Source organism: Gorilla gorilla, chromosome 3 (assembly GCF_029281585.2).
Source record: "Gorilla gorilla gorilla isolate KB3781 chromosome 3, NHGRI_mGorGor1-v2.1_pri, whole genome shotgun sequence".
Classification (NCBI taxonomy): Eukaryota; Metazoa; Chordata; class Mammalia; order Primates; family Hominidae; genus Gorilla; species Gorilla gorilla.
In genome coordinates this window covers 15,791,374-15,817,529 of record NC_073227.2, presented here as the reverse complement: position 1 = coordinate 15,817,529, position 26,156 = coordinate 15,791,374, and the positions used below count along the sequence as shown (strand labels likewise).

Genomic DNA, 26,156 nt, shown 5'->3' with positions numbered 1-26,156 from the left:
TTCAACATAGTGTTGGAAGTTCTGGCCAGGGCAATTAGGAGAAGGAAATAAAGGGTATTCAATTAGGAAAAGAGGAAGTCAAATTGTCCCTGTTTGCAGATGACATGATTGTATATCTAGAAAACCCCATTGTCTCAGCCCAAAATCTCCTTAAGCTGATAAGCAACTTCAGCAAAGTCTCAGGATACAAAATCAATGTACAAAAATCACAAGCATTCTTATACACCAATAACAGACAAACAGAGAGCCAAATCATGAGTGAACTCCCATTCACAATTGCTTCAAAGAGAATAAAATACCTAGGAATCCAACTTACAAGGGATGTGAAGGACCTCTTCAAGGAGAACTACAAACCACTGCTCAACGAAATAAAAGAGGATACAAACAAATGGAAGAACATTCCATGCTCATGGGTAGGAAGAATCAATATCATGAAAATGGCCATACTGCCCAAGGTAATTTATAGATTCAATGCCATCCCCATCAAGCTACCAATGACTTTCTTCACAGAATTGGAAAAAACTACTTTAAAGTTCATATAGAACCAAGAAAGAGCCCGCATCGTCAAGTCAATCCTAAGCCAAAAGAACAAAGCTGGAGGCATCACACTACCTGACTTCAAACTATACTACAAGGCTACAGTAACCAAAACAGCATGGTACTGGTACCAAAACAGAGATATAGATCAATGGAACAGAACAGAGCCCTCAGAAATAACACCGCATTATCTACAACTATCTGATCTTTGACAAACCTGAGAAAAACAAGCAATGGGGAAAGGATTCCCTATTTAATAAATGGTGCTGGGAAAACTGGCTAGTCATATGGAGAAAGGTGAAACTGGATCCCTTCCTTACACCTTATACAAAAATTAATTCAAGATGGATTAAAGACTTAAACGTTAGACGTAAAACCATAAAAGCCCTAGAAGAAAACCTAGGCAATACCATTCAGGACATAGGCATGGGCAAGGATTTCATGTCTAAAACACCAAAAGCAATGGCAACAAAAGCCAAAATTGACAAATGGGATCTAATTAAACTAAAGAGCTTCTGCACAACAAAAGAAACTACCACCAGAGTGAACAGACAACCTACAAAATGGGAGAAAATTTTCGCAACCTACTCATCTGACAAAAGGCTAATATCCAGAATCTACAATGAACTCCAACAAATTTACAAGAAAAAAACAAACAACCCCATCAAAAAGTGGGCGAAGGACATGAACAGACATTTCTCAAAAGAAGACATTTATGCAGCCAAAAAACACATGAAAAAATGCTCACCATCACTGGCCATCAGAGAAATGCAAATCAAAACCACAATGAGATACCATCTCACACCAGTTAGAATGGCAATCATTAAAAAGTCAGGAAACAACAGGTGCTGGAGAGGATGTGGAGAAATAGGAACACTTTTACACTGTTGGTGGGACTGTAAACTAGTTCAACCATTGTGCAAGTCAGTGTGGCGATTCCTCAGGGATCTAGAACTAGAAATACCATTTGACCCGGCCATCCCATTACTGGGTATATACCCAAAGGACTATAAATCATGCTGCTATAAAGACACATGCACACGTATGTTTATTGCGGCACTATTCACAATAGCAAAGACTTGGAACCAACCCAAATGTCCAACAATGATAGACTGGATTAAGAAAATGTGGCACATATACACCATGGAATACTATGCAGCCATAAAAAATGATGAGTTCATGTCCTTTGTAGGGACATGGATGAAATTGGAAATCATCATTCTCAGCGAACTATCGCAAGAACAAAAAAACAAACACCGTATATTCTCACTCACAGGTGGGAATTGAACAATGAGAACACATGGACACAGGAAGGGGAACATCACACTCTGGGGACTGATGTAGGGTGGGCGGAGGGGGGAGGGATAGCTTTAGGAGATATACCTAATGCTAAATGACGAGTTAATGGGTGCAGCACACCAGCATGGCACATGTATACATATGTAACTAACCTGCACATTGTGCACATGTACCCTAAAACTTAAAGCATAATAAAATAAAATAAAATAAAGAAGATTCCCATTCTAGTGGCTGGTCCTCTTAAAAATCAGGTTAGTCTAATCCATGTTCTGCTGAATGGGTTCAAGATACCTAGAGCAGGTAAAAAGATGGGAAATGTTTAAAACTCCCTGTGGCATAATTGTATCAGGAGGAAAGCAGATTCACTGATGGTCCATTGGGTTAATATTTGTCGAATGAAATACTATTTTGCTAAATAAGCTTCATTAGTGCTTAAATTTTAGACGCAGACAAATTAATTTATATGCCTAGAAAGATACTTCTACCACCCCTATCATCTACATTATCAAAGTGCAAATTCCCCAAAGAAATGAGGGGCATCCCTTCACATCACTTGGCATAGTTTTGCTTTGTTGTATTTTAAGGTTGATCTATTATCTCTTACATACAAACTTACCACTTAACTAGCTATGTGACCAAGGCAAGTTGCTTAACCTGTCTGAGTCTCAGTTTTTCCAGTGAAAAGGAAATAGTACCTGGTGCCTACTGAGTACCTACTGAACAGTAGCTGTCATCATCATTACCACTTTATTATTTTCACTATTTCACATCATTATTAAATAGGATTAAATCCTATTTCACATCATTATTAAATAGGATTTCTTTCAAGTTGCACAAAAAAGATAAAAATAATGGTTTGCCATATTGAGTGTTTCCCCCTATTTTAAAGAGGTTTCTTCATTTCTAATGATAAAGTACATGCAAAATATAAAAAAAAATCTTTACAGTGGAGATTCCTAGTGAAGAACAGTGAATTTTTAAGATGCAGCCAGTGGTTTCTTTAAGGCAGTGGGTAAATATGGGGGAAATGAGAGAGGAAACAACAGTGATAAAATTTTGAAAGTTAGAAACTGGATGACTGATTGGGAAAGAACTATATAGATCCCAAAAAGCTGAATCCTAAGTAAGCCATGGAGTAAGCAAGAAGCAACATAATTTAAACTGCAGATCTACCTTCCCAAGTCACAGAAAATGTAGTCATCAGACACATCTAGAAGTGGGAGGTAAAAGATGGAGCTAAAACAGAAGAAAAGGATAAACATATCATTAGGAAAGAGGCTCCCAGAATTCCCCCCACCCATCCTTTGCTCAGCAGGCCACTCTCTTCCCTACACCCAGCAGATAGATGACTGGAGATTTAGTCTCAGGAAAAGTCTCTGAATTTAGGGAAGGAAACTCAGGCACATCTGAAAACACAGGGTCGTAGTGAAAGTTTACATACTGACTACTAAAACCCCAGCTCTCTTCCTGCATTTGGCTTCCCAAATGTTGGGCAGCCATGCCTTTACCATCTAGACGAAAGACTTGGAGTGGTCTTTTTGGGGGGATTCAACTAGCCTTGATGAAAGATCTAAAGATACTCACACTGGGGATTCCCCTACAGAGTGCCCAGCCCAGCCACCAGAGTGAAGGCCACAGGCTACAAGCCCTGGCTGTAGGCTCAGAGCCTTAAGGCAGTTTCTTATTATCCCACTCTTAAATATCATCAGACCACCAAAGATGACCACATACCTGGGAAAGCCTCTAATGAACATGGAGGTAAGATGAACATGCAGGAATTTTAAAAAAAAATCTTTAATATTCTTAGAAAGATATAACAAGTTATAGCAGCCTCAAAACAATAAGAGAATGTTTTTTCTTTAGGAAGACAGCACTGGGATGGTGGAGGAAGATGCTCTTGAAGAATTAGAAATTGATTGAAAACATAAATGAAAAACTCAATTAAAGGCTTATAAGATAAAACTTAGGCTATCTCCCAGCAAGTGAAGCAAAAAGACAAATAGTAAAAAAAAGGAAAAAAAAAAGAAACAATGGACGAGAGGTCAACACTGGAATCCCGAGAGTTCTAGAAAGACAAATTAGAGAATAGGAGATGTAATCATTAATAAAATTCAGGAAAATTTCCCAGACTTCTAGATTGGTGAAACTATCAGTCGAGTATGGGGGCAGAATAGAAACATTTTCAGTCTTAGAAAAACCTGAAAAATTCCAAAATATTCAGTTTCCTATGTGCCCTTTCCCAGGAAACTAATAAAAGATGTGTTTCACTAAAAACAACGATAAAACCAGGAGAGGAGTGAACGGAATTCACAGTGTGACCCCAAGATGGCAGCTGTGCATGAGGCACAGAGGTCAGTTTCCAACTGGAGCACATCAGAGGCAGAGAGAGAGATGTACCCTGAAAGATGGGATTAACAGAAGATGTGACATGTGTGATGGTCCTGATAGTGTATTTGGTCTACCATCAAGAAGAGGATTAATAAAGCTGGGCATGGTGGCTCATGCCTATAATCCCTGCACTTTGGGAGGGCAAGACAGAAGGATTGCTTGAGGCCAAGAGTTCAAGACCAGCCTGGGCAATGTAGTGAGAAACCTGTCCCTATAAAAAATTTTAAAAATTAGTAGGGTGGTGCATGCCTGTAATCCCAGCTACCTTGGAGGCTGACGCAGAAGAATCACTTGTACCACCCTGGAGTTCAAGGTTACAGTGAGCTATGACTGTGCCACTGCACTCAACCCTCAGCTACAGAGCAAGACCTTGCCTCTTAAATAAAAAAAAAAAAAGGTAAAAAGAAGTGGATTAAATTGATGATAAATACATAGAAAAGTAACTAAAAAGGAAACTAAAGAACAATATTAACTCCAGGAAAACCAAAAAGTTATAAAGTAGAGAAAAAGGATTCCAGTTTTCTACAAGATTCAACTGTGAATAATAATTAAGTGCTTATAATCATAGAAACCATAAATACTGATCTAACTATGGTGGGGGATGAGGAAAGAGCTGATATGTGGTCCAGGTTTAGAGAAGAAAGAGAGTAAAATAGTTTCCTAAGGAAACTAAAGGACAATATTAACTCCGGGAAAAACAAAAAGTTATACAGTAAAGAAAAAGGATTCTAGTTTCCCACCACAAGATTCAACTGTAGGTAACATTTACATGCTTATAATCATAGACGCCATAAATACTGACCTAACTCTGGTGGGGGATAATGAAAGGGCTGATTTGTGGTACAGGTTGAGTGAAGAGAGTAAAATAGAGTAAATCCTCATCTTTTATAAAGGAAATAGATAGGAAAAGGAAATAGATAATCCCAAATTACAGAAATCAAGAAGTAGCAAAGCAAGCATGCTATTTAGAGTTATGGAGGTAAGCACCAAAAGACCAAGCTAAACAGTTAGAAGCTGTTAACTCTGGGGAGCTGAAAATGTGTGTGCGTGTGCATGGCTGGGGGAAGCTGCTCTTCTTTCAGCACAAGCCTTGTAGAATTATTTGACTGTTTAAAAGAAGGCATGCATATGTTTGATAAAAATGAAAAGTAAAAGTTAAAAATAGACAATCTAGAAAAGTGGGATAAAAGTTACTAAATTAAAACCATCCAAAGATAGCCAGGGTAACCTTTTGGCATGTGAAAGGTCCAAACTGGATAGATTAGAAAGGTAAGATGAAGTCTGACCATGAGGCCTTGAATGCCAAGCTCAGGAATCTGAATTTTACTGGGGTCAGTGGGAAGCTATGGAATGTCTCTCAAAATGGTGCTTCAGGGAGATGAATTTGACAGAGGCTGCCTCAAGGGATAAGACGGGGCAAGGGGAGATGTGAGGATAACTGTCTGCAGACTTTCCCAATCTTTATGGATGGATGGATTTTTCTCTTCCCTTCCTAAATGGATTCCCTTTCAACATGCCTTCTTTTCTGAGCTCTTTAAGGACTATCAGGGTTCTCTCTTGTCAGGTCACTAAAAAGCAGCACATTATTCTGATGCTTAAACTCTAGTCCCTTCTGAAGTCAGAGAGTGTGAAGGGCCATTCCTGACAAGAACCAACTACCCCTGCATAATTGCCGAGGCAGCTGCAGAAACAGAATAGGATGCACCATCGCTGGCAATCAGGAGTTCCACTTCTGAATGAAGGCATTTCTAGTGAACGGTGCATGCATGACACATCATGAAATCTGGAAACAGTGAATGAATAGTGCTTGGGTGAAGAGATACATGGTAGATGTGCCATGCAGACAGAGAGCAAGATCATTATAATAAGACCAGAAATAACGGGTGAAGAGGAAATATGGTTATGTCATTTTCATTTATATTTAAGTGTTCCTAAAGATTATTTCTGAGAAATTTGTGTATACGCTGTTCAAAAATAGCACAAGAATCACACCAAAGAGGAACTGAAATGTCCTTTCATTTCTACATCCATCAAATGGATCTGCTAGTCGAATGCAGGGATGGACGTGGAGAGGCCTGTGCTTTAGGCTCTGTTCTACCATGTACCAGCTTTGTGACCTTGGATAAGCCTCTCACTCTTTCTGAGCCTCAGTATTCTCATCTGTGAAATGGAGATAGTAATAGTTGCTCTGCCTGCTTCACTACAGAGGGGTGTAGGATATATGCAGAGGGTCTACGATTGTTTAAAATATCAAGGGGTTGAAAACAACCTAAATATCCAGTAGTTGAGGGTGGACGAAATCACTTAAGGCTCACATATACAGTGAAATGCTATGCTGCCGTGAAAAGTAACAAGGGAACTCTCATATATTGATATCAAAAATCTTCAAGTTTCGGATAAAGCAAAAAGCAGAAATAGATAATAGATAAGTAGATAAGCAGTTGACTCTTGAATAACACGGGTTTGAATTGCCTGTTTCCACTCACACGTGGATTTGCTTTCAATTAAAGTTACGTCAGTGTTAAGTGAAATAAGGCAGCCACAGAAAGACAAACATCACATGTTCATACTCATATACGTGAGCAAAAAGAAGGGATCTCATGGAGGTAGAGGGTGGAAGGATAGTTACCACAGGTGGGGAAGGTTGTGGGGGAGAGGAAAGAGGCTGATCACATGGAGGCAGAGGGTGGAAGGATAGTTACCACAGGTGGGCAAGGGTGTGGGGGAGACGAAAGAGGCTGGTTAATGAGGACAAACATACAGTTAGATAGAAGAAATAAGACATAATGTTCAACAGCAGATTAGGGTGACTATAGTTAATAGCAATGTATTTTCTATTTCAAAATAACAAGAAGGGAGGACTTAAATGTTCCCAACACAGAGAAATGATAAATACATGGGGTGATAGATATCCTAAATACCCTGACTTGACCATTATACATCCTATGTATGTAACAAAATATTACCATGCATCCCATAAATATGTACCAATATTGTATCAATTAAAATATTTTAAGTTACACTGAGTGTGCTTGCGTTTCCTGCCTCCCCTTCCACCTCCTTCAACTCTTCCACCTCTGCCACCCCCGAGACAGCAAGACCAATCCTTCCTCTTACTCCTCCTCGTCCTCAGCCTATTCAACGTGAAGATGATGAGGATGAAGACCTTTATGATGATCCACTTCCACTTAATGAACAGTAAATATAATTTCTCTTCCTCATGATTTTCTTAAAAACATTTTCTTTTCCCTAGCTTACTTTCTTACACATATTTAATAACATACAAAATATGTATTACTCAACTGTTTATGTTATTTGTAAGGCTTCTGTCAACAGTAGGCTATTAGTATAATGGCATATTTGGGGGGAGTCAGATGTTACACACGAGTTCTACTCATGCACATCACGCGCAGGACTTAGCCGAAGACTTGAGGATGCCCCGCAGATCTCTGGAGTGTGCTCTGTCTCTTTCTGTTGGAGCTACCTTGTCTTTGGGAACTCTGCTCTACAAATCATAGACACAGTAGCCTCTGAAATTTTGATTTTTGTTTGTTTAACGTGGTGAGCCTGCTGGGCTCCACCTGTGATGTGTGAGGGGTCAGCACCCCAACCCCCATGTTGTTCAAGGGTCAGATAGACAGATGACAGATAGATAGATGGATGGATGGATGGATAGATAAGATAGATAGATAGATGTGGACAGACAGATCTATTTCCAATCATTGGTAAGTAAAACATGAACCACATAATTTGTGCTGTGTCTCCAATCTGCTTTGTGGACTCACTCAGATGTTGAAGCAAGAGAAAGAAGGCACATTCTCTGTCCTGCCCAGGAACTCAGCAAAGAAGGGCTTGGCCAGGAGGCATTTTGAGTGACAGCCTTACAGTCCAACAGATCTGACAAACTTGCCCCAAGCTGAGGAGACTGGCTTGAGGCCAGGGCAGGTGGCCAGAATGTCCCTGCACCGAGTGGACACTGCACTGGGGAGGGTGGCGGGACTGACCCAACTGAGCATCACTTACAGCAACTTTGACATCCCCCCTTCAGGTCAACCGTATCCTTGCTGTGGCATGAGACCTTCCTGTGCCACGGGGACCTGTAGGCTCACAGAAGCCAATCCCCTTCCTGATGGGACTGCTGTAACTTTCAGCACAGGCTGACACGCAGAAGGAAAGGACTAGGTCAAACTAAGATGAGGCCCAAACCCCCTAAGCCAACCACAGCAGAGGTTAGGAGAGGAGGACGGACCAACAGAGACCTCCTCACTGGCACTCCCCACCAAATATTCTCTACAAAATGCCTAAATCTTGTTGATTTTACTTCAAAACATCTGAGCTGCTAAGTGCAGCCTTGCAGACCTCATGACCCGGCTCCCACCCACCTCCTAATACTCCCTTTTCCATACTCAGCGGAAAACACCCAGCCTTTTTGAGAGCAAATCTTTTAAAGCAGACCTACTGTAAAGCCACAAGGTAAGCCTCAATACATTCCAAAGAATCTTCATACATACTTTGATCTCTAAGATGCAATGAAATTAGAAATCAATAATAAATCAATAACACTTTTGGCGGAATCCACAGAAGGGCATCACCTTGGTAGTGGGAGTAAATTAGTCTTGATTAAACGCAGCTGTTAACCCAAGCCAACAGAGCTTAAAAGCAAGTCTTCAAAGGATAAAACTGATTCCAGGTAATTCAACTACTTGTCAGAGCTCTAACCCTATTAAAGAGAACACAATGAAATCCAGTACCCAACACATGAAATTTACAATGCCCAGCATCCAATCAAAAATTACCAAGCATGCAAAAAAGCAGGAATATAAGATCCATAAACCAGAGAAAACCCAATCAATAGAAATGAGAGAGATGGTGGAACAAGCAGATAAGGACATTGAAACAGCAATTAGAAAAAGAAACGAGGTGTAAGAATTGGGAGGCTACAAAGTTGTAATCATTTGTTGACATTATGACTGCATAAAACATTAATGGAATCAACAGATAAATCCTAGGAGGTAGGCGCTTCTATTATCCACACTTGAATGATGAGTACCTTAAGGTGTAGAAAGGTTAAATAACTTGCTCAAGGTCACACAGCTAGAACATGGCAGAGCTCAGACTCTGGAGCCAGCAGTCTGGCTCCCAGGATAGCATACAGGAGTCCGGAAAGGCTTATAAAAATTAGTTACATGTTTTATGCCAGCATTGAATAATCTAAAACATATAATGAAATCATTCACAATTACAGCCAAACCTATACTGTGTCTGGGAATCACCATAAAGAATACCCAAGACCTTATGTATAAGGTCACCATATGATTTCTCTCCTAAGCTGAGAGAGAAAGGGAGGGCTCATGGGAAGGGACATGAGGATGATAAGGAAACTGGGACCGTCTCAAGCAAATTGAGATGTACGATCTCCCTACTCATGAAAACAATTGTAAAATTTCACTAGAGCTCCTAAAAGAAGCTCCAAATAAGAAATATTCTACATTTTTGGATAGGATAGGCAACTACTAAATGAATCTGTAAGTTTAATGCAATCATAACAGAAATTTATTCAGAAACTTGATTAACTTATTCTAAAATATATATGCCCTCCAATGTCTTCCAGGCTGCAAATTCTGTGTCTGTGCATTTGTAATCAGTCCATCAGAAGGACCAGATGTCTGTAGCTGACTTTCCCATTTCTCATCTGGTCACTTTGGCCCCACGGGATAGCTACCTGTGACCAGAGCTGACACCTTCCTCCCTTAATCCACCAGCTGTACAGAAAAAGTGGCAGCCAGAGGCTCATATTTGTCGGTCTCTCCTTTCCTCCAAGAATCAGTCATACAAGTCTTTCTGAATTAGTTGCACAGCCACTCATTCGAGGTAGAGTTACAGAGTAGTCAGGTGGATTTTCTATCTGAAAGCAGGATGCAAACTTCCAAATGCTTGATGGAAGAACTGGCTGCTTACCTGAAACTGTGAACATCTCAAAAGCAGAAACTTAAAACTGCGTAGCACAGAGGAATCACCACACAAAACATTCCCTAAAGAAGGAAGCAGAAGGAACAGGGATGGGGGAGAACAGAGAAGGGCAAGGAGAAGACAGAAAATGAGAGAAAGGGGAGGAGACAGGAGAGGCAGTGGGAAGAACACAAAGAGTCATCCTGGGGGGTGAAGGCCTTCTCATCCTAACAGCTCCCTGCAGTCCCAGCCACAGTCCTGGGCTATGGAGGCAGACATACCAACTCCACCACTCGATGCTGGTGTGGCTGCGGACAATTTTCCCTATGCCTCCTGGCCTCTCTTTCCCCTTCTGTTGGATGGAAGAGTCCAGACAAGGGCCATATCAATTTGGGACCGAGGGTTGGCATGGATATCTGCAGAAGATTTCAGTAAAGGAAGGGGTCACCCAGCAGGTGCTCCCAGTCCCAGCATGCTCTGCAGCCCAACGGTGAATTCAAACTACCTCTGGGGACACCACACGGCCTGCCAGACTTGGGATCCACAGTGGGCTTCTTGGGCAGTGTCAGCAAGATGCAGCTCCATCTTTCCAGCTTCATGAACTCCAAGGGACCTCCCACTCTCAAGAAACGATTGTGATGGTTAATTTTATGTGTCATTGAACTGGGCTAAGAGGTGCCCAAGTGGCTGGTAAAACATTATTTTGGGGTGTGTCTGTGAGGATATTTCTGAAAGAGATTAGCATCTTGTTATTTTATTATTTTATTTTATTGAGACAGAGTCTCGGTCGGTCGTCCAGGCTGGAGTGCAATGGCGCAATCTTGGCTCATTGCAACCTCTGCCTCCCAGCTTCAAGCAATTCTCCTGCCTCAGTCTCCCAAGTAGCTGGGATTACAACTGTGCACCACCACACCCAGCTAATTTTTTTGTATTTTTAGTAGAGACTGGGTTTTAACATGTTGGCCAGCTGATCTTGAATTTGACCTCAAGTGATTCACCCGCCTCAGCATCCCAAAGTGCTGGGATTACAGGCATGAGCCACGGTGCCAGCCTGGAAGAGATTAGTATCTGAATCAGCAGATAGTAGAGATTACCCTCCCCAGTGTTGGTGGGCGTCATCGAATCCCCAGGGCCTGAATAGAACAGAAAGTTGGGAAAAGGGTGAATTCTCTTTCTCTTCCGGAGCTGGGATATCCGTCTTCTCCTTGCCCTTGGACATCTAAAGTGCTCCTGGTTCTCTGGCCTTGGGTCTCTCAGACTTACACCAGCAGCTCCCCTAGTTCTGAGGCCTTGAGATTGAATTATACCACCAGGTTTGCGGGTTCTGTAGCCTCCAGATGGCAGACAATGGACCTTCTCAGCCTCTATAATTGCATGTTCCAATTCCCTGAATAAATCTGAAAAAATCTCCTCCTATCTATATACCCTCTTACCTCTATATCTATGTATCTATCTGCTATGGGTTCTGTTTCTCTGGAAAACCATGATTAATATCATGATCAAGCAACTCTTAGTTGTGGGCATTCACAGAACGAGAGCTGTCATTTTTCCCTCTGCAATTATCCTGCAAATAAAACATCTGAACAACCGCCATGCAAGTGCTAAGAGATGTAATCGATCAAATTCAGGAGGAACATTAAAGCTGTCAACTCAAGAGTGTCTATTCTCTTGGCACCTGCCACAATGAAATGGCCGACTGTGAAGATGGACTGTCACGAAAAGGTCACAGATGACAAATGCCTCGTGTCTGCCTTTCTTTGTGAGGCCTGGATCACGTAGCATGTGGAGCTGCTCCATTAGTGGGAAAGAAGACGAGCACTACAGCCCACTCCAAAGTTAAAAGGCACCTCACAAAAGCCCTGTAACTAGTGGGCTATCATTGTCACAAGCCACATTTCACAGATGCAGGAGCCAAGGCACGCTCACCCTGCATTGTGAAACCATGGGAAATAACCACCATTGTTTGGTGAAAACATTCTTTGACGGTTCTGATCAGGGCATGTGGTCAGGAGGTGGTGTGACAGTGACACAGAACAGAGAGCTTCTGCTTCCCGTGCTGGGTCTGCCACTGCCTGGCTACATAAAGGAACCTGGGCGAAGTCACTAACATCTCTGAGACTCAGTTTCCACATCCATACAACAGGGACGTTGATGGTTCTTACTTGTGGTGGAAGTTGGGAAGGGTAAAGCATGTAATGAACAAGGCACAGGTCAGTATAGCAGCAAGAATGCAGAGTCTGAAGACCAGTTGTGACCCTGGAGTCACTTCATGTCCCTGTACCTCAAAGCCCTTATCTCTCATAGAGCAATGACAGTGGCACTTCTGTTACAGGCTGTGTGAGGATTACAGTGGATGGATGGAAAGCACTTAGCTCTCAGTACACCTCACTAGCATATATATGGACTATGGACGTACATATAGGTACTCATATGGAGAACTCACATGTGGATGGCTCATATGTACACACACACACATACATATACCTCTATCATATGCATATATTAATACATACACATACATACACATACAGTGTCTAGCAAGGTGCCCGGCACTAAAACGCAAACAAAGGAAGTAGGCACCATTCTTATTAAAATGCCATCACATTTTAGGAAGGGAGGTAAGTTCTTCAATCAGTGCATAAGACAAAAACGAAATCTAAATCACCCTTGGAAACACCCTGGAGAGCAACAACTGGCCAGTCCTTCCTCCAGTGCTGGAGCAGATGGCTGTGTCTTCAGCCCAGGACCAGGTGAAGGGTCTAGCTTGTGCATGTGGGCTGGGAGGTAGGACAAAGGTCTGCCCCAAATGTAAACCATAGACATGAGCTCAGGGCAGGGGAGGGTGCCAAGACAGGCTCAGGGCATAGTAGACCTCCAGCTCCCTTCACCTCCCCGTCGCTTGAAGGACTCTGCTCACCTCCCGGGCTCACCTGCCGGGCTCACCTGCCTGGTTCAGCTGGTCTTTACTCTTGCACCATGTTCTTCTTGGTCAGTGTCTTATGTCTTGCTCCTTTCTCCTTTTCTTTTTTTTTGCCAAATGCCTCTTGTGGAACTTCCTTAAGTGTCTATGAATGTGTGGCAAGTAGACTAGGATGGGTGAGCTGGAAAGACCCAGGTTTCCTATCCAAATGGACGTGGCTTTGAGTTGCAAGGGTCACAACCCATTAGTTGGATGGTCCTGAACAAGTCACACAGCCCCCGGTGATGCTGTCCCTCATGTGTCAACTGGATAAGGTGGCCCAGTACACAAGGATTCCCAAGGCAGGCTGTCATTGTGTGTACCCTCTGCAGCATGGAGATCCTCAGATGTCTCTTCCCCATCTGCCTTGGATCCCTTGTTCGTGTTATGGAAGAAGTGATAACTAGTATGTTACATGGGACCAGTATGCCAGTGTGAACTAGGAGACGCTGCACAGAGGGCTGAGGCAGACCAGGTCCCATCACATGCCTGGTGGTGGACCCTGGGCTGGGCACTAACATTTTTGAGCTTAGAATGGACTTCAAGATGCCATTCTTGCAGCAATGTGATGAGTATGGAGATTCACGCTCATGAAGAGCATCAGCTGTAAGACTGGTATCTGACAGGAATTTGATAGAGACTAGACACAGTTTTTCTTTTAGTATCACTGTGTCATATTAGTACAGTGTACTAAGCCTATTTAATTATACACAGAGCCCTCTTTTATACACTATGATGAAAGCAGAGGCCTGGGAGAGTAATAAACTTCTAAAGGACCATGGGTGACAAACAAAATGAATGAGGTTAAGGTATTTTCAGTAATAATGCCGAGTACTGGAATTAAAAACTAAAGAATAATTGAAAGAAACTAAGAAAGAAAAGTGGTAATGTGAGATATAAAGCACTGAAAATGTCTAAATAAAACAAAAATCCTGAACAGGGCAAAAACAAAGAGAAAAAAACTAAAAGGCAAAGGAAACAATATTCTGTACTTGCCACCAAGAGAAAATGTAAATGGTTGTGAAGATAAGTAATTTGAAACTTAAGTTACAGAAACTTTAAATTATTGGGTGCCTTAAAGGAATATGATTATAGGGCCTGAGTCATGTGACAGGCAGCTGTAACCTAAGCGGCTGAACTTTTGTTTCTCTGATTACAGATTAGCCTTCTTCCCAGACTACATTATTTTGTAAAATGCTGTAAATGACTAGAGGGCGCCAGAAAAGACCCCTTCCCTCTGCACTGTTGATCTTCCTTACAGATTAACTTCCCTCTTCTCTCACACACAGACTTCATGGCTATCACATTTGCCAAGACGGAATGTTAAATATACTCTTTTAAATTGGAAAGGAAATGAAAACAAGCCATACAGAAAAGAAAACAGACCGTAACTAATTAAACTGTTGTAACTTATAAACCAGCCTTGTGTAGAAAATGTTGTAATCCTGTTAAATCTCTTTATTTTATTCTTATATAAGCAAGACCTTAACTTTTAGCTTTAGCGTGCTGACCCCATTTCTCTGTGGTCTGTATTTCCCAGACGGCAGTTCCCAGGTTTTCTCTTGGATAAACTCTTGAAAACTGGGTTCTGATTCTTTCAATTATTTCAGGTTGACATGGTTTTAAAAAAAGAAAAAGAAAAAACTACAGGAAGGAATGTGCTTAGTTCCTTCTATTAAAATGACTAGTTTTGGCCAAAAAGGAGATGGGTCTGATGGTTCAGGATCCGTAAGGGATTGGAGCTGGGCTTTAGGAAGAGGATGCTCCCTGCTGCAAGGAGAATTAACTGGAAGGAAGGGGGAACAAACAGGAAACAGTAGGGAGCCTGCTGCATGTATCTATGCAAAAATGGTGCCAGGCAAGGCTGGAAACAGAGGAGATGGATTAGAAATAATTATGAGAGGCTGGGCATGGTGGCTCACACCTATAATCCCAGCACTTTGGGAGGCCGAGGCGGGCGGATCACGAGGTCAGGAGATCCAGACCATCCTGGCTAATGCAGTGAAACCCTGTCTCTACTAAAAATACAAAAAATTAGCCGGGAGTAGTAGCGGGCGCCTGTAGTCCCAGCTACTTGGGAGGCTGAGGCAGGAGAATGGCGTGAACCCAGGAGGCAGAGCTTGCAGTGAGCCAGGATTGTGCCACTGCACTCCAGCCTGGGTGACAGAGCGAGACTCTGTCTCAAAAAAAAAAAAAAAAAGAAAGAAATAATTATGAGACAGAGCAGGAGGAGACGAGGTAGGGGCCAGGGAGGGGTTATGGAGGATGTTGAGGTCCAGCCTTGAGCCACTGGGTGGGAGCAGTGTGGTCTGCACCTGATGTCCCTATGGGTTACCACCTCTGCATCACCTTCTCGCTCAGACATTCATCCTGTGACTCTGCTCCAAGGGTGCTGGTGAGATGGCCCTTATCTTTCTCAGCCTGGACTTTGAGCAGGTTCCTCCATGGGGCTGCTCCCCCATCCACTGGCCATGACCCAGCACTCCAGTAAAGCAGCCTTGTCACAGGGCTTCAACCTTCTGGGTTCCCTCTGTGCACTGTGGCCTCCAGCACAGTCCAGGATACCCATTCCCTCTGCCGAACCAAACCCCAGCTTTCCCTTCACAAGCAGCTCTTCTCCGACAACAGTCACCTTCACTCTGGCGGGTTTCACCTCTTACAGAAGATCACAAAGCAGCCGGTACTCAGGGAAATGCTCCCTCTACCCCCAAGTATGGCTACTTCCTCCCTGTGCCAGGAGCTCAATGTGTACAAGACCCGACCTCTCTCCAGCTCTCTCCTCTTCTTGCTGTAAACTGGGAATAAACTGGGACAGCTTGGCTTATCTCTCTCGCTTCTCTTTGGGACCCCAACTTCTGCTCTGCTTCCCTAGGGGTAGGCTGCCCCCCCCAAGGAACCCCCTAGTGATACTGTGATTGGATGATGGAGTTTGTTTAATACTCAGGTAGTTTAGCAAGCCCACTGGCTCTCACATTGATGTATATCTCTTGAATTAGCCTTTAACAATAGGTAAGATGACATTTTGCCTCTATCTGCCTAATCTTTGTCTTACTGTTCAATTTCATATAGAACATGGGTGAGAATAGGGTTGCCACTTCCTGGATCCCTTAAGACATCAACAACCTGGACACACCTGATGGGAGACACTGAGCCCAGAGCAGTTTCTATGGCTCTTGGCCAGATTGTGCATTCTTGTTCTGAGAAATACACTGGCACTAAAATAAAAACAAGCAAAAAAGCTAGAAAAAGGAGATAGGTGGAAGGTAAGAACAAAAACAGCAGCTCTAAAGCATGGCTTCATACATTCATTCACTGAACATACTCCTGTTGGGAATCCACCCTTTGCAGGGTGCTGGGGAAGGCAGACAGACACTCAGGCTGCGGTCACACAGCGTCTACTCTTAAGCAGCACCTTTGCAGAGGAGACCCTGCCTCCTCTCCTACCTACAGCCCACCCTGCTGCCAGCCTACTTCACCTGTAAGGTCACATTATCTAATTTCTTTCCTTAATAGCACTGATGACAGTCTATCATTTTAAGTGTTTATTATCCATTTCCCCCAACTAGAATAGGCTCTCCTCTACTGGAGAGCAGGGACCAGGGCCGCCTCAGTCACTGCTGCAACCGCAGAGTTAACTGACACAGTGCCTGGGACACTGTTGCCTCCTCCAAATACTTGTGGAACAAATTAACCATGTGATAGGTGCTATGGTAAGGAAGAGTTGGAAGTGGGGTGGAATGAGTGGGAAAATCTAGGGTGTTTGGGTAAGGCTTCTTGGAAGGGGAGACATCCAAGAGCTGAGGGAACACCTCAGGACAGCAAGGACACAAGTTATTTATCCAGGTAAATAGAGGTGGAAAAGTAATTCCACAAAGACAGAAGAATACAGATTAAAGCATCCTAGGAGACCGTGTGGTGTGTGCTAGAACATCACGTATGAAATGGGGCTGGGCCAGGCACAGTGCCTCACGCCTGTAATCCCAGCACTTTGGGAAGCTGAGGTGGGCGGATCACCTGAAGTCAGGAGTTTGAGACCAATCTGGCCAACATGGTGAAACCACATGTCTACTAAAAATACAAAAATTAGCCGGGTGTGATGGTGGGCGCCTGTAATCCCAGCTACTCGGAAGGCTGAGGCAGAAGAATCACTTGAACCCAGGAGGCGGAGGTTGCAGTGAGCCGAGATCACACCACTGCACTCCAGCCTGGGTGACAGAGTAAGACTCCATTTCAAAAAAACAAAAAACAAACAAACAAACAAAAATGGGGCTGAAGGGAGAGCCTGGTGAGTTTGTGGGAACATGGAGGAGAGTGTGAGAGAGAAAAAGAATGTGATGGAGGTGAAATGGCAGATGCACACACCCCAGGAGACAGCCAGGCACAAATACAGCAAGTGACTCAGCCAGTGGAGGCAGCACCCGAGGTGAAGCCCGAAGGATCCGGTGAGATCCCCAGACTGAGAAGTGGAGGGAGAGGGCTCCAAACAGAATGCACAGGGGAAAGGCCCAGGGGGAGGGTCTTCCAACTCTTTCTTACCTTAGCACCTGAGTGAGTGAGCGGTTGGGTGGAGATGGATGGCACAGCCCCAAGGGCTCTGTGTGCCTGCAAATGTGTCAGCTATCAGACCAGCCCCGCCATGTGCAGAGAGAAACAGCTGGGTGAAGCAGATGTACTGACCTTTTCCACCAGGTCTTCAGAGGCCTGTTCCTCACAGAGGTGAATTTTGTCTTCGATGCACTTCTTCAGAAGCTCTCCCTTGCTTTTACTCTTGGACCGTGACTTTCTCACCTTGGACTGTTGCTGGAGAGGGGTTGGGGAAGACGCGGGTAAGAAGGCAATCACCAGCAAGTCCATGCAGCTCCCCCCAGGGCTTTGCAGGTCAAGAGAAGTTTCTGCAGCTCCCAGAACTGCAAAACTCTGCCTTAGGCCAGAGAGGGGAGGAGAGAGGTATGTTCTTCTGGAAGGAGCTCAGTTTCAGAGCCTTTGACCTTCACACAATCTGGTGGGCTCCTCCCACCAAAGGGAGCAGAGGGAGCCTGCTGGGCAGAACCTCAGCTCTGCAGTCAGAGAGCAGACCCAAGCCGTGTCCACCTCCTAACTAGCCACGGGACCTCAGACCTGTCAGCCTCTCTGAGAAGGGGACGCGATGAATGAGGTCCCTGTTCTGTTCTTGCAATGCTTCCATCACAGCGGAGAAAACAGTCTGAAAACATGGAAACTAAATCAGGACACTAGGAGCAGAGCCACGTTGGCGGACAGGACCTGGAAGCCCGGGGTATAGGCTGGGGCTGGGAGGGGATAGCCCTAGAGAGGGCCAGGCAGGGAGCCCATCGGGCACATCTCTGCCCAACTCCCAGGCAGTGATGTCAAGCCGGTAGCCTGAAACTGGCCTTGGGAGGAGGATTTACACCATGGAAATGGGCGAATCCTACAAGTCAGGATTCCCCTCCCCACCTTCCCTCTCCCCTGAGAGCTTTCCCAGCACAGGTCTGGTCAGGGCCCAGGCCACAGGGAGCCTTGAGGTCATGTTGGAACTTGGATCCCAGCTCAGAGGGCCACAGAAAGGGCTGAAGGAAGAGGGTGGTGAATCTGACTCGCACATCTCTTTAGAGTTTGCAAGTGCCTTTGAAACTCATGTCCGTGAATGGTCTGGGAGCCCTGGGGACCACCAGCAGATGAGGTCAAACAGTAGACACTACCTGTTTTGTGGGCCTAGATCAAAGAGAAGTATGCGGGGAAGAAATGCAGGGGTTCCCTGGTGGTGACACAACAGGTGGGTGAGAACGGCCAAGTGATGGGGAATGCACTAAGCATCCACTAACATTGCTCCACCTGGCCCCGTATACCCTCGTTACACTCATTTTACAGATGAAAACATGAAGATTAAAACAACAATTTTATCCCCAGGCCTTGGTGCTTAGGAAACTGAGAGCAGGCTCTCCCACCACCTTCTCTGCCATGATCTCGGGACTGAGCAAGCGAAGGGAGCTGCGGCTCCATCCGTGCAAAAGCCTGACCGTGCTGGCCCAGCCTTCCCTCTGGAGAATGTGGAGCGAGCACCTTCGTGACAAGGAAGATGACATCTGCCTCCTCTGAGGCAGTGGCCACAGCCATTTCCATCTGAAAACCAAGCACCTTGGGTGACTCTGAAGGCAGAAACTTCATTCCTGCCGGGACTCACCAGCTTCAAGGCAGGGGAACCAGCGGCTTATGGACTCCCTCCCCTCGCTTCGGTGAAGTGAAAATTATTTTCCCCCATTGTTCAAAAATATTTAAAATTTTTGATAATTTACTCCTTACTCTTATTCTGTATCTCCCACATCCTTGTAAGAACAGAAGTAGGGAAAAAACAACAGTACTTAAAAAAAAAAAATTAAAAGAATGTCAAAGAGTCCAAGTTGTTTCTGCATCCACTGGTTTACATTCAGAAAGGATATGTCTGAGTTTTTTTCTTTCTCTAAAGGAAAAGAAGTGAGTTTAAAGTCAGGAAACACCAGCTCCCAGCCCAGTTCTCTACCTCCTATAGGGCCACTCACTTTTCCTCTGCTGGGCTGTTTTCTCATCTGTAAAATGGGACACCATGTTACCTCTTAGGACTGCTGTGAACTTCAGGTGAGATCATGTAAGCTTCAGTGATTTTAATATGTTTTCAGTCTCAACTATTATTACTTTAAGAGAAGCCCCGATGTTTTGCACACATCTGGTGCTTGGCTGGTGGGATGTTTAAGACAACAAAATTTACTGTGCACCTACTATGCACTTAGCACCCTTGAGTGGTGAATGGGCCGGGGAGCTTATTTTTAGTGGAAGCCCAGACAAAGGGGAAGTCAAGGAACCAGCACATTTCAGATAATGATAAAGAAAATCATGAAACCCAGCATGTGATAAAGAATGCCTAGGGAGAGGGTAATTTTAGACAGGTGCTCAGGGAAGGCTTCTTAGTGGAGGTGGCATTTGAGCTGAGACCTCAATGGCCTGCAAAGCATATATGTGGCAGAGAAAACAGAAGTTCGAAGGCCTTATCTTATGTTGGGAGCCCCAGAAGCGGAGCCTGAGGCAGGGATTAGGTGCACGTGGTTTCCTGAAGGAGGTCTCTTTAGGATCAACCTGTTGGGGAACAAGGGAACAGGACAGGAAAGGGAAGAGCCAAGCAAGGCTGTGATCTCAGGTAAAGTTGAGCCTAAACTGGTCCCTGGGGGCTTTGGAGCAAAAACTGCACCAAAGAGTTGTCTGCCCTCGGGCACATAATAGCTGCTCATTAAAAGGCAGCTGCCAGTCATCATCCTTTAAGACCCTGTGCAAGAGCCCCTCTTTCCCTGACCCACCTGAGTTGAGTTGAGCATCCCTCCTCTATGCCATATAGAAAGGCCTTTTGTACCCAGAGTCAGTCATTAGCTGTGGCTGGAGGAGGGGGCAGGAGAGACAGAGTAATATCTCAGGCCAGGCAACTTCCCTCAGGAGATTGTGGCTGGGTGAGGCTGACACAGCTGCTGGTGGATGGTGCAACAGCCCAGGCATCAGGATCAGGGCACAGCACCAGCAGTGTCCACTATAGACTTTAAAGTTGGGACAGCCCTGGAGATTCCTGGAATAGCTGGACACCAATGCGACCAGAGAGGAGAGGATAGGGGAGCATGAGGTGAGATGGGCTCAGGGCGGGGAAGAGGCCAGACCCTGTAGGGCCAGCAGCTGGGAGACAGCCCTGCTTCTGTAATCGGCCACTGACAGGTCCATCCTACCTGCAGCTCAGGGGCAGCCACAGCCTGGTCCAGCTTCACGAACTCTGCTTCTCGCCACGCAGTCTGAAATTGCTGCAGCAGAACTCGGGCCCGGATCTTAGGGAGGGCCAAGCTCCTGTCCATCTGAGCAAAGCAGCCATGGACCTCCTGCCTCATCCTGAGCAGCTCCTCTTCAGACAGGGAGAAGACTGAGGAGCAGAGCTTCCTGGGAGGAAGAACAGAGACACACTCTTAACACAGAGAAAGCCTGGGGGCTGGGCTGGGGTGAAGAAGCCAGAGATGCAAAGCTCATTCCTCATATCCATGTCTGCAGAAAAAGCATTGGCTCCTTAATCATGCATTCCTGCCACAGGCATTCCTTGAGCACCTAATGCATGTTGTGCTGCATAGGACATTGTATTGGAGCTAAGAATGAGAGCTGAATGAGGCCAGGCTGTGAGGGTGTCTTTGAGGAGGCAACAGGCCTTCCAGTGCCCACGACCTTGCAATTAACCCGGTCTCACTTCAGAAACAGACGTGTAAACAAAGCGCTGTCTGCGGAGCCTGGCCAGCAGCATTCTCTATGTAGGACCAATGGACAGAGGAGAGACACACAAAACTCAGCTCAGGGAGGTCAGGGAAATGAGAGTCCCTTATGACTGGTTCCAAAGGGTAATGACTGACAGCTGTCATTCAGTGAAAATCGATTCCACGCTGGGAACCATGCTGAGTGACTTAGTGTTATGGGTTGAATTGTGGCTCCCAAAAAGATATATTCAAGTCCTAACCTGGGACCTGTGAATGTTGGTTTATTTGGAAATAGGGTATTTACAAATGTAATTAAGAAGTGAGCTAAGATGAGGCCATATTGGAGCACAGTGGGCCCTTAATGCAATATAACTGGTGTCCTTATAAGAAAAGAGACAAACACACAGAGAGGCCATCTGACATGGAGGCAGAGATTGGGGTGAGATGTCTACAAGCCAATGAATGCCAAGGATTGCCAGCAACACCAGCAGCTAAGAAAAGATATGGAACAGATTCTCCCCTGGTGCCTTCAGAGGGAGCATGGTTCTGCCAATGCCTTGATCTTGGACTTCCTGCCTTCAGAACAGTGGGAGAATATATTTCTGTTGTTTAAGCCACCAGTTTGTGGTACTTTGTTATGGTAGTGTTAAAAAACAAATGCAATGACCTACATCATTGCTGTTCCTTACACCAAATTACAGACAAGGAAATGGATGAACAGTCCCTCTTCCTTTCCAGCAAGGCCCACAGCCCACTCTAATGGAGAGAATGGCCCTACAATTGCTTTCTCAGCCTCAAGGGGGCTGGTTCCGGCCCACAAGATGTAAGAGGAAATCTGCTCAGAAAGTCTGGACAGAATTATTCATTGAACAAAGATTAGCTGTAGATGTGTTTGAATGTTCTGGTACTGTTCTGTCAATGCAGCCAGCATTGACCGATGCTTTAAAATTCAGAATTATCAGCAGAACACCAAACGTGGTTGGCCAGAGTCAGGTTTACCATACCCAAATCTCAGTGTGGGAATGTGGGGCTGTGGCTCTGCTAGAAAGGTCTTTCATGGAAAGAGAATGAGACCTTCAGAGACCACGGGAGCCCTCTGCTGACAACAGTCTGAGGCTTGACCCCATGTCATGTGACACCCGTCTTGGGTTCCTCACTTCATGGGGCCCAACGATTTTTAAAGCAACCTTTGGAAACTGCAGCAGCCCCCTTGCACCTTCCCTTGTGCAAAGCCTTTGCCCCGCTGTTTGCTGATTACGCCGAATCCAAAGTGAAAGCAACTCTGAGATGACTCTCAGTCATTATTCCTGCCACTTTCAAACCACATCGGCCCTGAGCACTGTTGTCTTAATCCTCTGTTACGTAAGTGCCAAGAGAATACAGAAATACAGGAGGCAAGATCTTTGCCCTGAAGGAGTTTGAAATCAAGACAGGAACTTCCGAAAGAAGGCTCAAAGACACACTTTCTCTTGCAAAGATATTCCTCATTAATTCCTACTTTAGCCAACCAGTTTTACAGTAACCCTATCTTGGTTGAAATTGGAAAGCTTCTAAAAATGTGTTTCAAATCTATCGTGCAAAGCCATTTTTGCATAATGCCTCGGAAATAAAGGCTGCAACCTTTTAGAATCTTAAATAAGCAAAATATATGAGCAGACTCACACTGCATGCACTGTGAGTTGATCCTCTTTAACCCTTGGAAAAATCATACACTTCTCTGATAGCCAAGTGAGAGTTCTCTTTTTCCCATTAAATGGCTAATCAGCAGCGGCTTTAGTAACACTCCCTGCAAAATGAATCCAAACGAAGTTGAAGTAAATGACCAGCTGGTAATAGGAATGCCAAAGTTAATTCACTTGCTACGAAGAGTCCAAAGCCAGTTTGAACATGAGAAGAGAATTATCTGGAATGTAGGCTAAGCTGAATAGATACTGTTGAGGGCAAATCATGGGAATAAGAAATGGCATTTAAGGATCTGATTTTTATGGACTAAGAGAAGACAGAATCTTGTTTTCCTTGTCAAGAAAGCAAAAGCTAACAAGGATTAAAAAATAAATGAGGCCAGAATCACAAAAGAGAGAGATGGGAAAGGGCCAAAGGTCACTTAACGCAAACCAAGATAGTATCAATCTTTGCAAACACCTGGGGACCTATTTTCCTGGTAGCAAGGTCGGACCCTGGGGATGAAAACTGTGTAGGAAAGGAAAGGACATTAAATCATGGAGGCCAGCAAGATTCTAGGAGATAACTTCTACAAGGGAGGAGGGAAATTGCAGACAGATCCTATGTCCATTAAAGCGTCCAAGATGAGCCCAGGCTCTTACATAAACATTGTCTTCACATTTAAACTACCTGATAGTGCCATGTACTGCCAAAAGCACCTAAATGATTTGATTTAGTTTTTGTGGTCTTCATTTTACAAGTGGGAAAGCTGAGGCCCAGAGAGGTTAAACAAGTTGCACAAACATAAGTGGTGGTCCTGGGTCTTTTGGTCTACATTGCCCATGTCTCATTCTACATTGGCTAGGTTAGAGGCCCCTCCAGTTTCCAATCTGTTGCCAGCCCCAAACAACCACCAAAAGCTCTGTTGGTCTCTATTATAGCACAAAAGGCTCCCTTCCTGGGCTAGGCCAAATCCCAGCAGGCACGAAGAGCTGGCAAATGTTTCAGGGAAGTAAAGAACTGTGGGCACTGGCCCCTCTGGAATATGACTCCAACTTGTCTTCACTGTTTCCACCACTCTCCCATGTCTTTAAAAAATTACTTGTGAAATTTATCTTGGGAGGCTGAGGTGGGAGGATTGCCTAAGCCCAGGAGTTCGAGACCAGCCTGGGCAACAGGGTGAGACCCCGTCTCTACAAAAAATAAATATTAAAAATAAACGTATCCATTATTTTCTAGTTACTGCAGCAGGAGTGTTAGGTGTGGTCCACTGCATCCTACTCAGAAGTGGAAGTCATTACATGGCTCTTGAATTAATAATAAGGATACATAGCCCGAGAAATGGACCAGGGATGAAAGGGCCAGGTGAAAAGATGATACAGTGTGGTGGAAGAACTAACACGAAGGTCAAGATCATGAGCAGCCTTGATGCCTGGTGAAACTAGCAGGGCCTGGAATGGCCTAACCGCAAGCTCCCTTTCCCCTCTGCTCCTGTGGATCATGTCCCCTCCCCAGGGGACATTTCTTATTAGGGGAACCAGCACATTCCCATTTATCCCTGAGTAGCTCCCTGCAGTTATTAACCCCAGGGAATTATTCAGACAAGGCAATCACATTTTCCCCTGGAAGCCAGGGGCCACCCATCCTCTTGTTACTACAAACCCTATGGCCCTGGTTCTGCACTCTGCTCAATCCTTGTAGGGTCCTGTGTGACATTCGAGGTCCTCCCCCCGGGGCGTGAGTTTATATGACTAATTAACGCTGGTAATCTCATCTGTCTGGGGCCAGGTGTCTCATGCTTGGCCATCCCCACAACCACAGGGCAGGAATCTCCCTGGCATCAATGGGATGGGGAGGGGTGATTACGACCCGCAAAGGCACTCACATGAAGATCAGGTGCTCCCAGCGTCTCAGCTCTGCCTGCTCCTCTGTCACGGCCTCAGGAGCATCATCCTTCAGTCTCTGCCTCACACTCTGGACACCCTCCTGGTCCCTGTCCCTCTCCTCCCCCTCCAGCTGCTCGGCCCGTGCAGCCATCTCCTTGCCGTGCTCCTCCAGGATCTGCTGCAGGAAGAGCCAGGGCACCCCGCGCTTGAGCAGCTCCTGGGTCATGGCTGAGTTCTGCAGGCGCCGCAGCTCGTCGGTGGCCTTCTCAAACAGCGAAAGGGTCAGGGTCCTGAGATCGTCCAGAGCGGCCTGGTCCAGACGCTCCTGCAGCTCCTCCAGGGCGGCGCCGTGCTCCTCCATCAGGCTCCTCCTCTGGTGCAGGTACTGGCCGGCATCCTCAACCGCTTGGAAGGCCTCGCCGATGGACACCTGCTCCCTCCGCTGCTCCCTGTGCTGGAGTTTCAGAAAAGAAAATTAAGTGGGGGTGGGGCTTGGCGGGTACAGTCCTTTGGCCGAAACACTTTGTTGCAGGAGGCACAGAATGTTTATAGCCTTTTCCCCAACAATCTCACATTTGGAAGTTATTCTGGTTTTTTGTTTGCTTGTTCGTTTTTTGAGATTGAATCTTGCTCTGTTGCCCAGGCTGGAGTGCAATGGTGCGATCTCGGCTCACTGCAATCTCCACCTCCCGGGTTCAAGCGATTCTTGTGCCTCAGACACCCAAGTAGCTGCAATTATGGGCATGTGCGCCATGATGCCAGGCTAATTTTTAAAAAAACTAATTTATTTTATTTATTTATTTATTTATTTATTTATTTGAGACAGGGTCTCCTTCTGTCGCCCAGGCTGGAGTGCAGTGGCACTATCTTGGCTCATTGCAACCTCCACCTCCCAGGTTCAAGTGATTCTGCTGCCTCTGCCTCCCCAGTAGCTGGGATTACAGGTGTGTACCACCACACCCAGATAATTTTTGTATTTTTTGTAGAGTTGGGGTTTCACCATGTTGGCTGAGCTCCTCTTGAACTCCTGACCTCAAGTGATCTACCCACCTTGGCCTCCTAAACTGCTGGTATTACAGCTGTGAACCATTGTGCCAGGTCTAGAAAGTTACTGTTTAAAAAAAATACGGTAGAATCCCTATGTGTTCACCATTCATTGAACACATATTTGTCGAGTAGGTAAAGCCCAGGAGACGGACCGCCTGGGTTCCAGTCCTGGCTCCTCCATTC

The 26,156-nt window shown here is 45.1% G+C and overlaps 1 protein-coding gene across 2 annotated transcripts in view; it reads right to left on the bottom strand.

The window, feature by feature from the left end:
• EVC2 (EvC ciliary complex subunit 2) overlaps positions 1-26,156 on the bottom strand; it is a 146,901-nt gene that overhangs the window by 35,915 nt on the left and 84,830 nt on the right. For both annotated transcript variants that reach the window (XM_004038385.4, XM_004038384.5), the window contains exons 14-16: positions 24,926-25,380; positions 20,872-21,076; positions 17,810-17,932 (exon numbers count right to left, since the gene is read on the bottom strand). In XM_004038385.4, coding sequence (XP_004038433.4) covers positions 17,810-17,932; positions 20,872-21,076; positions 24,926-25,380 — 783 coding nt within the window. The remainder of the gene's footprint in view (positions 1-17,809; positions 17,933-20,871; positions 21,077-24,925; positions 25,381-26,156) is intronic.